Here is a 17240-nt window from a genome sequence, read left to right as displayed (position 1 = left end):
CAAAACGCCGTGACTGGAGCTCTACCAAAAGTGTCGGGAAAAGTTTGAATGCCAGTTTTTATGTGTTTTAGTTTTCTTCTGCTCGCTTTATTCGAGAACGTGGATAGGAGCCGTGAAAAACGTAAACCAGACACCGTCCGACCGCGATTGCTTCTGCGGGAAGTACTTTGGGTTGAATTCACGGATACATGTGGTCGTCACAATTATTTGTTTTGTTCCAACCTGAACTCGGGAAACCCGCCAAGTTGTACGGGCCACCTGCTGCCTCTAGTTCAGTGTGTCATCAAGTTCAAACGGCCGCCTGATCGTTCGAGCTGTCGTCTGCTCTCTCAAACATTTCTGCTTGTTATCGTCTGCAGGTTCAAACGACAGCGGCCCGTAGACCAAACGTTGACCCGGTAATTGCGATAAGAAGTAAGTGTTGGCCTCAAGAGGCTTTTAAGTTTGAAGGATGGTTGGGGCAAGCAGGCTAAGTGTAAACAGTAGGTACAAGATGATGTTGATAAGTATTACCAGTGGCCATCACCGACTTGTTATGTCTAATTCACTTGGTCCAATTCGGCTTGCGATTTTCAGTATCGACGTCGACATCTCAGCTACGGTTCAGGCTTCTGCAGCCCGAGCGACATCATGACTGAAAATAGCGAGCAGAACCTCACCATGTCAATCAAGTTTTAGCGTCCATTCTACGGCGTCCACGCAGAATGAATCGCGGCATGTTATTCACGCGAAGGTTTGCTGAGTAATGAGCCTCATTAATTTCGATGAGGCCGCTAAAGTAGTCAGACATCTCCAAGAATACGTAGAATCAACAATTCCAACGCGAAAAAGAGCACGGGGGCTCACACCGACGCCGATAACGTCGCATTCCAATGCTTTGTTTATGGGCGACGACGAGCTTCTTGCCCACACTCCATCGCGCATGCGCGGCGCCGGTGGCGTCCGCTAGAGGCGCTTCGGTTTCTTTGTAAATATGAGTTGGTCTGCAAGTTGAATCAGAAATCACAAGACACTACAAATTGAGTACCAAGCCCATTTTTAGTTTGGTGGTGATAGACGACCTATCTGTCTCGCGCAACTCTATTATGCATTCTGTAAAAAAGTGTAAGGTAGAAAAAAGACATGTCCAGGTTCCAGATTCAAGTTTTCTAATTATTTATGCTGCTAACGGTAAGTGCTATTCCTTTTGTATTGCGTTATGAAACGCTTCCCTGCGAGAAGCCGGCTGAACGGAATAGCAACTAGGTGTGCACGATATTTCGATTAAATTAAAATAACATAATTATTTTAAGATTACTTAATTTTCAGCGATGCATTCAAGAACTGTCTGCAACTCTAGTAGTCACGGCGCAAAAGGAGCGTGTCAAAAATATTTAAATAATGTTTTTCGGAGTCAAAGTTGTAGAAAATGAGCCGGCGTATAAGATTTAGCATGTTGAAAATGTAACGCAGTAGAAAGATTTCTTACTTACCTTTGTCATGGAGCCTTATTAAAGTAAAGCAGGTTTGATAATCGGTAAAAAGCAGCCGATAATCCTTGAAACCTAAATATAATTTGCAAACAGAATTCAGACGTGCCGAACATATATCATACGGCTATCGATGTAAACATTATGAGATTCTCTTTTGACTCTGCTACACAAACTAAATTAAAAAAAAAAAAAATCAGGGCCGTCATGCATATTAAAGGAAACTTCAACTGTCTCCTTCTGGGGTCATAGAATTTTTTATTTTTTTATTTATATTCAAGGTACTTATGTCAGTTTAATCAACTTCCGGTTAGTCGCTTTTCTAACCAGCACAAGGCCGATTTTTTTTTTGTTGATCAATTTTTAAGGTACTAATATTGGTTTAATCAACTTCGGGTTAGTCGGTTTTCTAACCAGCACAAAGCGAACAAATTGTGGAAATTCTCTGTCCAGAAATCCACGCTCAATTGGGGTTTATCTCGTATGCTGCTTGCACTGTTCTACTAAATTCAGTGACTGTCTTTTTTAATATAATTTTCACGTAGAACCTGTTTGAGGCGTGAATTTCGTGCGAAAATCGTTAAACACGAGCGTAACGAGAGACCGTTACATGGCCGAATAAACATAAAGCACACATAGCCCATAACAGGCGATGCAAAATCATAACAAGCATAGAATGCGTACTTAGGCCATGGTTAGTGAGACTTCATCATTACTGAGAACAGTTGATTGTAATTGACGAAACCGAATGAACGGCTGAAATCGAGTCTCGGACAGCGCAATTCGCAGCCTGTCGCTTGTGCTCGACGCCACGAGGAGGAAGTGAACGAGAGCACAAGCAGCTGGACTAAGTATAACCCATGGAGCAGCAGGCGACTGCCGGCACGGGCAGATGACTCCGCTACTGAACACCTTTCAATTTGCCTTAATCATTCTGATAAGACAGGGGACCATATTAGTGTGGCGTGTGTGCCAGGCGTTTGAAACCACCCCGATCTCCCGGTAACCAAGCTTAAACAATTATAATGCCCGCGTAATGCACGCACAAAACATTCTGCGCTCACCGTGTTTATCAGAATTATCGAGATGAATTTACAGTTTGATAATTTGTTTTGCTTGTTTACTAAAAAAAAAAACTTTACCCTTAGTCTTGCATAGCGAATGCATGCTTCTGTGCATCCAGTTTGATATCGGTGATATTAATTATTTAATAAACAAAAATCTCGTCATTTGGCTAAACGGTCAGTGTAAAACAATATCAGTAATGGCTTACCTTCGTAATAAAAATCGTATTTCATCGTCACTAAGTTTTTTTGTTTCTCAGAAAGTTTAACTTTGATCCACATGTGGGGCTGTGGATAGCTACAGCATGAAACAACGAAACGAAAATAATTATGCAAAGAATCATAAAAGACAAATATCAATCTTCTAAATATTTAATAAATCCAGTTTTTATAGCAAATATTCGTTTAATAATTATATCAAAAATTTGATAACGTCTAAGTAAAACTGGGCCACGATGCCTAAATAGTTTTAGAAGTTTGCTTTTAGTCCCTCAAAATATAAATGAAGGCACAGAAGAAAACATAACCATAAAATGTTTTTTTTTTTGTGCTTAGCGATATGTGACAGTTGACATGATGTGTTGTTGTGCTGTGGGCTGATCGAAGAAGCAAGGAACGGGGAAAAAGCTGTTCGGGGTTCCACGTGAGAAACCAAATAAGAAGAAAAATTTGGTTGTCGCGAATCCGATGGAAGGATTTCGTATGCAAACCCACGTACAGGCTGTTTGAGGTAAGTCACAGCTCCTAAGAGAGTGTTGTTTACTGTATATCCCAATACTACAATCTGTTTTGTCATACGTACGAGTTTGTATTGAAGGCCGCTTTCACGTCGCGAGTATGCGCGCGTGCGTAATAAATACAGTTCGGACTCTTTTCGGTTTTGAGTGTTGTCGTCTGTTCCTAGTTTCTTTCTCCGATTGTCGCCGCTTCTGGCTTTCGCACGAGATAATTAACCGAAATATGCTGCCGTCTTAAAATGAATAAACGACAAAAACCATAGGCCTGTGTTTTCTGTGAACTGCTTCCCCAAGTGCCTTTAGTTCAGGAAAAAATTGTGAACGTTTTTTTTGTTTTTTTTTTTTAAACAAGAATGCATATTCCTATAAAAAAGAAAAATGAGGACTTCGCCAAAAAGCTCGAAATGTTGAAGGTATGTGGGAGCAGAAGTGTCGGTACGCGAGCGGCGGTAAGCCAAATCAGGTGATAAAAGATTGTTTGTGCGTTGGATGTCTTCCTCGTTCTGTATTCAATCAAAATGTATATAGTGCTAATAAATGACTGGTGATTTGCATTGAATTTTCTGATGGACTGCTTCAATGTTTTTCTTATAGCATGTGCTACAGGGAACTGTATTGTTTACAATTATAGCCTACTTAAAGCTATGTCAATCTTCAAGTTGGAGATTAGTTTCATTACTAACAAGTGAATGATCAAATTCCGTCCCTAAGGTTTGCGCTAACATCATTCACAAGTATACTGGAGAATCCATTTATGAAGATACTAATGCTTAAAAATCCTCAAAACCCTTTTGTTATGTATTAGTACGCAATTAATAGCAAGCTGAAGTCATCTAGGTCAAATTTCGTCCGTACATTCTTCGCCTTCAATATACCCTACTCGCACATGTTTACAAAAAAAAAAACAAAAAAAAAACGTATTTTGCATTTTGTTATGGTGCACAGTGGTGGTTCCTGAAGACGTTCGAGCGCTCTGATAACTGCTGCAGGCTGTTCCTGGACAATTATACTTCGTTTCGCCGTACCTGCGCGCGAGGCAAAAGCCATGAGCGCGAGCACGCACCCTAAACAAAACTAGTGCCCGTACTGTACCAGCTCGCATGCGAGCCAGGGATGTATGGGCGAAACAGGACGCTAAACACATCATTCGGGGACTATTCCTGGCACCGTGCCGTCACTTCAGTAATGAATAGGGAAGACGAAATGTATAGGCGAACACGCGAACTCGAACGCTGAATCCAGCAAGCAGACGGGATTCTTCGATTTTCCTCAACTAAAGTCAACAAGGCGAATTTAGCCAAAACCGGACGCGCCGGTGCGAGTGTGACGCTGAGAGCAGTAAAGTCTATAGCCAAACGTTTGACACCACGCGCAAAACAAACCTGCTGTTCTTTTTTCGTTTTTTTTTTTAATGCGAAAGGATTAATTGTTTTATGAAGAAAACCGACGTTATCAACTTTTGAAGCCACGCGCCAAATGGTACCTAAATTCCCCTGTCCGAATAAAGCGAAGCCTGTCGTCTGCAGCAGCGATCAGATGGATAGGCTCCCATTGGCTGACGCGAGTTATAGTTTCAAGGAACGAGGCGCCCATTGGCTGGCGCGCCTCATATCTTCAAGGAACGCCACCCCATGGCGCTGCGGGCCCCGCGCCGGCAGCGGACCGGTAAAAGGAACACGGCTAGCGCGCTCGGTTTCATGTGCTCCTCTCGACTCCGAAGAACATGGCGGCGCCTCAAGCATCTACATCGTCGGCGGCCGCAACCTCGGGAGCAGCGAAATCGGCCCGTCCACGCCGTGCACCGTAGACGAACTAAGAGAGTGGAATAACGCAGTACGACGAGCGAGGAAGCGGGCAGCGAAATCCTCCATTGTTATCAAGCCTCCGAATACACGGCGGGTGGAACGAGCAGCGGCGCTGCTGGCTAGGAGACAGAACAGAGCCTTTCGAAAGCGTGAGGCGCAAGTGGATCGCGATTGAAAGCGTCTCAGGCAAGAAGAGGACGAGGCTCTTCGACAACGCGAGACGGAAACAATACATCGCAAGCGGCATGCTTTCGCATTCACAACTCAAAAGATGTGCTTAGGTGTCCTCGAACATTTCTTTTTTTTTCTAAGGGATAGGGTTTAAGTATCAGGTTTCGAAATATTTTGTATGGAGTAATGACGAAACTCTCTTATCACCCAAAAAGTCAACGAAGGTGTGTTGATATTAGAGAATACTACAGTTCAGTACTTTGCATTCTCCCTGTCACCTTGAGTTGCTAACTTAGAGCAGCTTGTGTTCTTTTTTAATTTTTACTCGTCTTTTTTTTTAGACATTCATATTAAAAATAGCGCAAAAAAGACGGGACAAAAAGACGGGGAAGCACACAGGACAAGTGCTATTTTTAATATTTTTTTTTTTTTAGATATCCTCAATGGCTGAAAGAGAATAACCAACTGGCCTTGTATATTTTTAACTCATTATCGATGATAAAATAACATCTCACAGCTGAGAGACGAATCTGTCTTTGTAAAGCTATGTGTTCAGAGGGCGACACTGTTAGCGCGAACAAACGATCGCCGAATTTTCCAGTTTTTCTCTTTGAAACCAAGGGATGTACGTCATCCAATTTATTATTGCTGCGGAAACAGTTCATTTAGTTCTATAATGTTAGCGATAAGATTCCTTGCTCGCTAATACTATGTAGAAGTAAAATGCGAAAATGCGCCTATGTCGTGATCGCGCTAACAGTGTCGCGATGTGTACATGTAAGCTAGCAGACAACGAAAAAGGCGGCTTATAGACTGCGCATATTGACAGGCCATGCTATAACGCAAAAATTATGATTTTTTAAGGTCTATAAGATCAAGGCGGTCATCCTATACTTTAAAAAAATATTCACGGAATATTTGAAACAAAGCCAACTACTATTCATTCCTCTGTTGTTCATTCATTCATATTCATGCGTTCCTAATTATAATTAGGTCAAGCTAAAATAATATGTCACCAAAAGTTTTTTGGCTAATTTATATATAGTCTCCTCGTCATTATGTAGGGCAAAGCAAAAAATAACCGAATGTATCGTTTATGACTACTATTTCGTGTTTTTGGTGTTTCTTTTGTTTGAAACTGGGGGGGGGGGGGGGGGGGGGGGGGAATTGTTCATAGTCCGTTTTTATCAGAAAATATGGAATATATTGGAGTTGTCTTTTAGATTCCGCAGTTCTTCAAATTTTCGCGTATAATTTTACTGTTTTCAGTTTTTCAAAATTAGAAATAAAAATAAAACATACTCGTACACGAATGTACCCTAAATTCTAAGAACTCATTTGTTCGAATGTTCTTTCTCCAGCTGAGTTTGGCATTGGTGTCCTTTGCCATTAGCAATACTTACTGTCCCACGGGGAATCTTGCAAAGAAGTATTGCTCCAATTACTTTGAAATAACTAACTAATAACTACTTTGAAATAACTAAACACCTGGAAGTAGCCGGTGGGAAACATAGAAGCACCGGCTGCCCTGCCTAAGCATCTGGACGTATGCAAATTACAGGTTTATAGTTTTTATCGTTATAAAAACACAACCCCGCCTCCCTCTAAAAAGACAAATAGTATGCTCCTAGCTGGGAGACGGAACAGTGACTTTTGTCGTGACCCATCGTTTTGAACGAACCTTGACAAGATAAATGGCAAACCCCCTTTCTTTAATAGCCCGATATTCAAAAAGAAAACTGAAGTTTCTTTTTTAATATCGGAGTTTTTCGGGATTCGGAATTTTTCGGATATATCTGAATTGACGAACAATTTGCCGGCAAGTGTTTTTTTAACTTCTTCAGATATTCGAAAACACTGAACACTAGTTACGATATCCAATCATGATCAGATGTTGAATGTGAACACGTGAATCTTGAGGATGCAGGAGTTTGTATCTTTAGGAAACAAAATTATTTCGGGCAGTCTAGAAAAATTTTATCCATATTTTAACAATTCAACTTCTTAGGAAGCCACGTCGTGTCGGAAATTTTCAATACACTTTCTACAGACTTTCTTTATATCGAAGTCTATGGAGTAAATGCGATAGAAGTGCAACAAAATTTTGATTGCCACGTTACAATAGACATTTTGTGACCATATTTCTATAGAATATATATAAACTAGACTCGATAGAATAATAAGGTGCTCTGCGGAGGAGCGACATCACACCCAGTTAGAGCCTCCTTGTGGAGGATTTTTTTGTTCGACTGTGATAAATAATTATTGCCCCTTGCAACGCTTTATGGTTGGAGGTGCAGTTCGCCAACCCTTATAAGGAACATTTCGTATACATTACTAGCGAAAAAAAACGCTCACTTCGACCAGTTCTCCTCCACCAACCACTGTCGCTTATTATCTTCAGGGTGGTCCTCATTCATATGATTGCCTTTCAAGTGTATGATATATATAGCGGTGTAGAGTCCACACCACCGAATTACTATAGCGCTATGAGTTCTCCCTGGCGTGTGTATTTCTCATGTATGCGTATGTGCACATGGCAAGTGGCAAGTGAAGTCTCCGTGGACTTATTGGTACGCAACTTAAAATTATTGTTCGAAATAAAAGTTGCTGTTTTTGTTTCATTCAAAACTTATTAATTGTTGTTACATAGGGGATAAACGATGTTAGAATCTGTTTTCTATGTAATTTCTATCTAAGTTTTGTACGTTAAGCTCTATAAAAAGTCTAATAAAATCGGCCAAGAAGCTATAGACAATGTATAAAAAAGTGGATTCATTTTCTTTAGTATATATGTATATGTATGTATGTATGTATATATATATATATATATGTATATATATATATATATATATATATATATATATATAATGAAGTCTCTATACACCATAATCTGTGGAAATTCTGTAGGAAGTCGATATATATTTTTGTAAGGTATCCCCGTGGTCAAATTTTTGGCGAATATGAAACAAAAACTAACGCGTAGATATGTTTTATTTTTTTTTAATTTTAACCGCTGCATATTTGTTCTAAGAATCAGTAAAAGATGATACGTACAAGTCACTTCTATAGATACCTTTATAATTGAAATAGTACCACATCAGTTTTTCGCCGTTCCAACACATTTTCAATTCTATTTGAACACACGGTTTGACTCCTCCGTGTGCAGTATCGTTTTCTACGGAACGATACAGAAGGTAATATTTATGTCTTGCAGTAAACAGCTGAAATCAAACAACACCACCATGTAATCAAACTTCTCAAACAATTGCACTCGAGCGCCGATAATCAAACGCTCCATCAGCAGGAACACTAATCGCAAGAAGTAATTAGGCGCATAAATGATAAGACTCATTTTTTATTTACTCCACGCACACCAACCCTTCTCTGGCGTTGGACTCGACTCTATTAGCCCCGAGAAGTTCGCGTGGCGCCCCCTTACGGCGAACCGGGGTGACGTCACGGCGAGGAGAGAATTTTTCCCCGACTCGGCCCGCTCGCCCTGTGGAGGCTGTGACGACGCTAGCTGACGGCGCGCCCGTTTCTATTTAATTTTTTTGGCGTGTTTTTCTAAGGAAGTGTAAATTTTTATTTGAACCTTTATTGAGGTACGGCCTGCAGCAACAGGCGAAGCTTCAACAAACATTTTAAACATGGTTGACAGGGCAGGCAACGCATGAATCACAGCTGGTATATGAAAATAAAGAAATCTGGCCACAATTGCAGGAGCGTCACTATAGATTTACATCTCGCATAATAAATGCTGCTGATGGTCTGAATGAATTGGCAGGTTATGTATACTATTTTTTTGTATCTCTGTTTTTAAACAAGATCGCCGAAGCAGAAAAGCTGCATGCTGCTCGAGCAACATGTTAAATACAGTCTGGGCCATCAAGAAAAAATCACAAGTAAGACAGCCCAAATGCAAGGGCAAAGTAAAAAAAAAAAACAAAAAAAAAACAAGGAACATTTATTATATACAGTGCTTGCATTTGACCTTTGATGGATTCGGATAGTATTTCAATGGACTACACGGGTGGTATTTGTGGACTTGTTTATATCAACCCTCAAGTAATGTATAACAAACGTAAGCGAAGGTGTCTAGCTCGTTATTAGCCCCTTAAGCCCTAAAATTGAGATTTTACTTAACTCGAATTGTCCTGAAGTTAAAATACCAGACGCTTTTCTCACGCAGACTATCGCCCTTCACAGGTTCCACATTTTCTGCTACTAGTGCTGCATCTTCCACTGGACAGACGTTCGAATGCTTGCTTTTACTCCTGTTTTCCTCTGTTGTCAGAGAGTCCAGCTGTAGGGAGTTTGGAGGCTGAGGAAGCTTTTCGGGACCTGCAGCAGTGTCTCTTTTAATTGGAAATAACAATTCAGACTAAACGGCGTATTTTCGGAATAGGCTGGAATAAAGAATGTCAGGAAAAAGTATAAACATTCCATATTACGGAAATATTGCCGTTCATAGTTTGGCAGTTAATACATATCATACAGACAACTGGGGGCAATTCGGCCGTTTTTGCTGCTACCATACAAACTAATTTCCAGTAAGTGTGCAGCTTCTAAGAAATATGCCTGCATACGTGTATAAACTATATAATTAATTCACGAAGAAGCTACATTTATGTAAAACAACCCTGTTCCACGAGCACTTCAAAGAAGACATCTGCGAACCAGCGCATGCAGAGTGGCACCGCAGAGTCAGGGTCGCGAGCTAATTTGCCGACCACCCAAAGGCCCATGATATAAATGCCACTTCAAATGCATTGAAAGCGGGATTTAATATCGTCTTAAATCATAAACGTGCAAGGAACAGAATTCCAGCGTCTCAAACGCTTGCGCCATCGCTTCACCGACCTCTCGCAAGATTGCCTTGTGTCGTGTGGACGGACGGGGAGGTTCATCGGCGGAATCGCCTCCGCCGATAGCTTTCGGGATTTGTAACGCAATTTTAAAGGTAAAAGGGACAAGCAGGCTTATAAAATGTACGGAAGCACGTCAATATCGGCCTAACTCAACTTCTTGCACACCAGGTAAACGAAGTGCAGCTCCACGAAGAGCTTGCGGCACACAACGCCAAACCAGGAAACCGGTGCTGGGAGGCGAGCCGATGCGAGATCGCGGAGCGGAGTACTCGCCCTGACGTCACAGTACACCTCACCCAATCCGGGCGCGGCGACCGCAGCGACGCTTGTGCTCGCTCTCGGGGCTAATAAAGCGCCGTTCACACTCTTGCGACCGGGTAATACAGAGAGAGACCAGACCGGTTTTTAAGCCTCTTGCGATCTCTTTGGACCAGCTCCGCTGCAGCGCATCGGGTCCTAAGAAGTCGCAAAAGGCTTAAAAATCGGTCTGGTCTCTCTCTGTATTACCCGGTCGCAAGAATGTGAACGGCGCTTAAAGGCGGGGGCTCAAAATTTTCTTCAGCGTGGCAGAAGATTCCCCCTCTTTTCTTTTTTCCTCCTCCCCTTTCCTCCTCCATTTTCCTCCTCGCTTTTTACGGCCTTCTCGCACGAGTGCTAATGGGCTTACCGGCCCCCCGACAAAATCTCTGTAACCCTTCAAGGTTCTCTGCTTCAATCCCAAAAACCAGGGGTTAGTTAGGCAGGCTGGATATGAGCTCGGAAGGGTTCGGGCTGGCTCGCTTTTCTTCTTTTTTTCTTTTTTTTGCTCTTTTTCTGCAGTTCTAAAACACACTCAGATAGTCAACACCAACTAGCCCAACAACAAGTTCTTTTACATTCAGATACTTTCGCATGCGGCCACACACGCTACACCACCGCATATTTATCTCGAGTGAACGGAACTTGAACATCACAGCAGAAGGAAAAAAGATGGGTATTTTTATCCGAACTTTGAGCTCTACCCAGAGAGTTGAAAATTTGTCGTTCTAAAAACGGCACACTGAAGAGTGATTATATCACTATTGTGGTTTTTTTTTGTTTTTGTTTTTTGTACAAAGTAATAATCATGAGTAATTACAAGTCAAAGATATTGCAGTCAGAGGGACCCAGTCTGACCATTTCTGGGGCATAATATATAGCTTCGTACTACAGGTGTTTTCAAGAGTGACGGCCGCCTCGTTGAAGCTACTAAGAAGAGTAAAAACAAACTTCCATAAAAACTGAAACGGTTTATGGTATATTTCATCTATCTTCAGCCTTTGAAAAAAATTTCTTCGTGGCCAAACGTGCATTTAGTTTCTGTCGACAAATGTAACTGAAAACTTGACACCCAACAAATATCTTGCGTATCAGCAAAGAGAACGGGAAACACGGAGATAGAACCGCAAAATCACAATTTTCTTCGCGTAAAATAGTGCAACTAGCAATAATATGCCACTAGCAATATTATGCCATTTATTAAAAGACAGCAGGTATTACGAAGTTTTCATTCTCTTCTGTTCGCATTTAGAAACGGAATGCCCAGATAGCCTCTGCAGCCCTTACATAATTGTTTGGGGCTTTGTCAGGGTGGGCGAAGGCCATCTCCAAAAAAACTCAGGAGTTCGGAAGGTGTACTACCGCAAGTTTTGGGGCTGCTTGGATAATTTAGGCGTCTGGCGTTCCCCGCCTACTTAGAAAAGGAGTGGAACAGCGGTCAGCTCAACGTCGTCACCAAGCGGGAAATCATGCCGAAATGTGTCCTTGAACACGTGCGAGATCTTTACCCGAACCCAGCCGGGATTCGCCACAATTAATCTACGAAAAAAATTATAAAAAGGGGTAGGCTTAAACGGTTTGGCAGTTTTTGAATATAGTCATGCGGACTAACTGTCCACAAGTACGGAAAGAAATGCAGTAGAGATGCAGAGCTCTATTGTGTTCTTTATGTCCATGCTTGTCTTTCGCGCTGTACGCCAATTAAAATGAATTCTGCAATATCTGTAGATTATGCCTGGTTATGTTGTCTTTAAAAGAAAAGTAATCAAGCAAGTTCGGTATCGTGCCACAATTTGTGCATATACAATTTTATGTGGAATTCAAATTCAAAACAGTACTTCCGCGGGAAATAATGCATCCGTCGTTCTTCGTCTTCCTGAAGCTATGAACTACCGATCCCGGGTACAGGACTTTTGGGTCCACAAATATCACGCTCAGTAGAAAATTCGCCTTTTCTACCAAAAGTACTGAAAATTATTTATTTTTCAAACAGGTCGGGTGGTGATGCGTGTTTGAGTGTAGAACCGTTGACTGGGCACTGGTTTGCGCCAAGAGTGCAGTGCTTCCTTTCATGCTGCCCGCGACGAGTGTTGAAATTTGAATATAGTAGAAATAAAATCAACTGACACCCTTAGAATTATTTTAAACTTGCGCTTTTTTCAGGCATTAAGATTTTTATCGCTCCTTTTATTCATTGTCGTCTTCGATGAGGGAACAACTTGCCGAGGAGGCCGCGCTGTCCGCGTACGCGCCTTGACAGATAAGGTCGCGAATGCTTTTCACGAATCTTTAAAGACCAAGCATAAAAATGAAAGACGCAGCCACTTTACGCCAATGAATTAAGCCAACTTTATGTTTTGGGTAGACGTCTTGCGAGAGTTGCAGTATTTTTAATTATGCCTAATAAATTAAATGTTTAGGACTAAGTACCAAACTTCTTTAGATGTATTAAGAACCACAATGTCAATTGGAAAGTTCTAGAGCTGCTTGAGAAACACCCGAATTAGCTGTTTGCAACGTGATGCGGCTCGCGTGGCTTCCTTCTGACTAGTAATAAAGCTTAAGAAACATGACAAAATACCCCGTGATAAAGCGCCCGCCCCATCATAAACTCAACTTCGAATGTCCCGGAATTTGTTTTCATAGGCCGGAAAAAAAAAAGAGATGCATGCAAGACGCGTGCCCCACGCTTTATTTATATCAGAAAAAAACTGCCCTCTATTTTATATACAACGTTTATTTTTTTATTTTTTTTCACCTACTAGATATTAGAAAAAAAACGTGGAAATTAACATTTTGTGGATGTGAGCTAAACGGCCAGGCGAAGATCGGGTTCAAGAAAGAACGCAACAAAAACCGACTGATTACCTAACATTTGTTAATAAACTTTTTGATTATAAAAGAAAACGGGATAGTTGATTTATAAAGTTTTTGGGCGTAATTAAAAGCCACCAAATTGTCCAGTGAAAATTAGCGCCATTGCGGTTTGTGTAGGTGAGCTATACGGCCAGGCGAGGATTAGGTTCAATAACGAACGCAACTAAAACCGACCGATTGCCTCAAATTCGCTAATTAACCTTTTAATTAGAAAAGAAAACGGCATCTTGTATTTAGAAAGTTGTTGGCCATAATCGCAAGCCACCAAACCGTCCATTCTTAAAAAGATGTAACGCGCGTACACTATTATACGGCGTCCTCCTAATTTGGGCGCGAAAATATAGTTCTGATTTTATGTGGGCTCCATCTCCGCGTGGCACAGCCTAACGCCATGAAGCCAAAGCGACAAATCATTCGCATCGCTGTGACAACGCCACTGTAGAAGGGGCGAGGAGTGCGGTGGCCGAAAAGATTGCGGTAACACGATTCGCGTCCAAATTAGGCTTTTTAGGACGCCGTGAGCCACTTCACGTCCACTACATCTCTTTAAAAATGAATGATTTGGTGTTTTTGATGACTATAGATAAGGCACAAACCGCAATTGCGTAACTCTGACGTCTTTTTTAGAAAAATGTCTAGACGTTAAAAAAAATCGCCCTGTATAAGCACGATTGTAAGGCAGTTCTTTACGTCCGGCGACATCATTACGGCATGGAAGGAGACGTTGACCACAGATCATACTCTGTGTATGATCTGTGGTCACTGTTTTTTTTTTTTCGTACGAGAATGAGCAAACATTTGATACCAAATAAAATAGATTTAGCATTCACCAAATTCGGCTTGTTTACTTGATTCAAATCGATATTTGATTTGATTACACTTATTTTGTACCCGCACACGCCTACTTTATTCCCTAATGAGTTACAAGTAATAATTACATTGTTTTTTTTTTGTTTTTTTTTTGTTTTTTTTTTGTCGTGCGAGGTCATCACAATTTACTATTAACAATCGGAGCTATGCGATTACGCGGAGGAGGCGCATTTGAAGATATTCAAAATTGTTCTGAATACACAAACAACTTCAAACGTCTTGCTGTTTGGGTCGTTTCCTACACGCAGGACCAATAATAAAGTCAACACCTTATAGAGGAGACTATTTCTATCAACTCAACGCGCAAACACGATGTGAAGCGTGTCTGCGTACGTTGGAAAAGAGATACTGGCGAGCTAACCATAGCGTCGAATGTCCATGGATCAAAATGTCCGTGCACCGAAATATCCGCTCACCGAAAAGTCCCACACCGAAAGGTCTTTGCAGCAAAAAGTCCGTACACTGAAATGTCTGTGCACCAAAAAGTCGGCACCGAAATGCCCTACAGCAAAACGCTCTACACCGAAAAGTGCTAGACCCACTGCGGATGGGATCCTCCGTCACCTCTGCCGGTTTACGAACCATGATGATTCAGAACCACTGGTCTATGGAGCGCCATCCCTGATATACAGAAAACGCCGCTCGTACTTCCCGTTGTCGCCATGAATCCGCCTAAACAACAAAAGATGCCAAATCAGATATTTATATTAAAATTGATACTTCAATGACTACTTCTTTGAGCAGAACAAGGCATTTGTGCTCTCACAACAGCAAAGAATCGTCTTCCAAACCAATGCTAAAAAAGAGCCAATGCAACTCGTTGGGAAGAGCAAGTGCCAAGCTGGCTCAAAACAGCTACTCGGTTCGTTCAGTTCCTTGTCGCAGGTGTGCCGGCTGGCTTCTGGATAATCTTTTCAAATCCTCGAAGCTTTCATTTCCTCCACCCCAAACTTGTAAAAAAAAAAAAAAAAAAAAAAAAAAAACCAGGCAGCTGGCAAAAGAATACAAAAAAGAAACGGGAAATGGCGAGGAGGAAACGAGAGGCGATATCCTCCTCTCACAGTGGCGAGAAGGAAAGTGAGGGTCGGGTTCCTTCTCTCTGCTTGCGGGCCGGCCTTTAAGGATGAACAGCGGCGTACTTCAAGCATCGCAGCTTGAGAAGCTCTTTCTCAGGCTTTCTCGGGTACGCATTGAGCGATGGAAAAGAATGGGATACATTAAGTGTTTTCCGAAAGTATAAGACACATTTATTTAAACAATTAAATTTTAATTTAGATGCATATTGTGAATACGACGCTCATCCGAGGAGATATTACGTTTCTTTATGACAGTGACCAGAAAGTAAATTTGCTGCAGAAGTTGTCTCAAATAACAACTGACACGAATATGTCAATCCTAGCAACACTAAATCATACCGTGATATTTTAGATGGTATTAATCAAAAATGTACAATTACAGTGTGCAATCCTCCTTGGGAATATTACAGTTTTTGCAGTTGTAGGACTACAATGACATTACGGATACGAAGCAGGATGTTCTAATGCTTTACAGGAACTCAGCTCCGACTTGAAATTTTACAACGACGAAATTCACCATACGTCTTTGATAACTATATTAGAGCGTGCAACCCACACGCCACGACGTTTCTCGCTTGTTGCTTTGCAAGTTCTTCGGTTCATAATTCCGCATATCTTATAGACGAAGCTGCTACACTGGCAAGTATTTGTCTTACAAAAAAAAAATCATTATATAAATGACAAGGTTCGCCTCTAAAGATTGATGCTTGCAGCCCGTCTCCCACCGGTGTGGTTGGTGTTTTATACCACCCAACCTTCGGTGTGAACGATGGATGGATAGCGTAAGAGGGCGCAGATGTGACTGTCGTTTTGGCGTCCCAAACTTTAATTGGTGTTGTCTATAGCTACATTACGACTGCTGAGCAGAAAGGTCCACTTGGACAGACGCGTGGTATCAATCCACATTTATGGCTGTGATACCGCGAGAATTGCAGTGCAGCGCAGAGTTACAAAGATATGACATTTCTTGACGTACTCTAGGGGACATGATAAGTACATAATACCAGAAGAGCTCACGTTCCAGCCGGGCACCAGAGCTCAATGCAAAACCTTTACCAACTAAAATTAAAAAAAAATTAAAATGGCGAAGTTTGTTCATTATTTGAAATTTTGACCTATTTTCCTCTTTGCACAAGCAGTAGCCAAGCCTGCCCACCTCAACAAAACAGGGTACGTACCAACCAAGCGTTATTGGAACTCTTCGTTTGAAGTTCTTTCCTCTGCTGTTCCGATAATTTTGCAGCATCGGAACATGCTAGCAAAGCTGCAACTACACAAAGAAATACAAGCATCGTCTCGTAAAGTCCTCGCTCAAAGATGCATCGAAGGAAGGGAGAGACTTATTTATATAAACTCTAAAACTGCTGACATTTGGAAAGGTCATTTGATATTGTCTAGTTGATCAACAAGGATTTAACAGCTAGGCGGAAAAAAGTGCTGATGCTTAGTATAGTAACGAAAAAATAAAATCCGTAGGATCTGAATTGACGAACAAAAAAAGAAAAAAACTTTCCCTACAATGCGCAGCCAGCGGTCACACTGGAGCCTGTTAGTTTGTTCTCTCACCAAACAAAAAAAATTATTGCACAAACGCACGTTTTTCTACAACACAAAGTAAAGGGCGGAACCTCAATTACAGATCATTTATAGAATATTTTCTGTGCGATGATTTAGCAGGATTAAGAAAACGTTAGGCTTAGTTAACTTTAGGTTTTTTTAGCGAAACGGTGGCTGCTATTCTGAGACTACCGGAAAGTAACATTCAAGTTCAGATTTTGTATGACAGCCAATAAATCCAGAAGGATCATGCGCCGCTTACGCCTGATTTGCTTGTTGCGATTTTGTAGAAGAATCTGGAGTTGGGCAGGTTGGTACATCTTAGATTCGAAAAGCGCCAGAAGACAAGGACAACAGAAGGAATAGACGAAACGATGCGCTACTTTCAACTGAATTTTTATTCCGAAAAACAAACATATATATACACACTCAATCACCCATTT

The 17240-nt window shown here is 41.4% G+C and overlaps 1 protein-coding gene across 1 annotated transcript in view; it reads right to left on the bottom strand.

Moving 5' to 3' along the window:
• Positions 1-16532, bottom strand: part of LOC120846263 — a 39575-nt gene extending 23043 nt beyond the window's left edge. The window contains exons 1-4 of the mRNA XM_040217965.1: positions 16419-16532; positions 8304-8470; positions 2743-2831; positions 1473-1544 (exon numbers count right to left, since the gene is read on the bottom strand). Coding sequence (XP_040073899.1) covers positions 1473-1544; positions 2743-2831; positions 8304-8470; positions 16419-16532 — 442 coding nt within the window. The remainder of the gene's footprint in view (positions 1-1472; positions 1545-2742; positions 2832-8303; positions 8471-16418) is intronic.
• Positions 16533-17240: the final 708 nt, after the last annotated feature.

The sequence above is a fragment of the Ixodes scapularis genome, unplaced genomic scaffold (genome assembly GCF_016920785.2).
Source record: "Ixodes scapularis isolate PalLabHiFi unplaced genomic scaffold, ASM1692078v2 PGA_scaffold40__2_contigs__length_1045541, whole genome shotgun sequence".
NCBI lineage: Eukaryota > Metazoa > Arthropoda > Arachnida > Ixodida > Ixodidae > Ixodes > Ixodes scapularis.
This window is presented reverse-complemented; position numbering and strand designations above follow the sequence as displayed.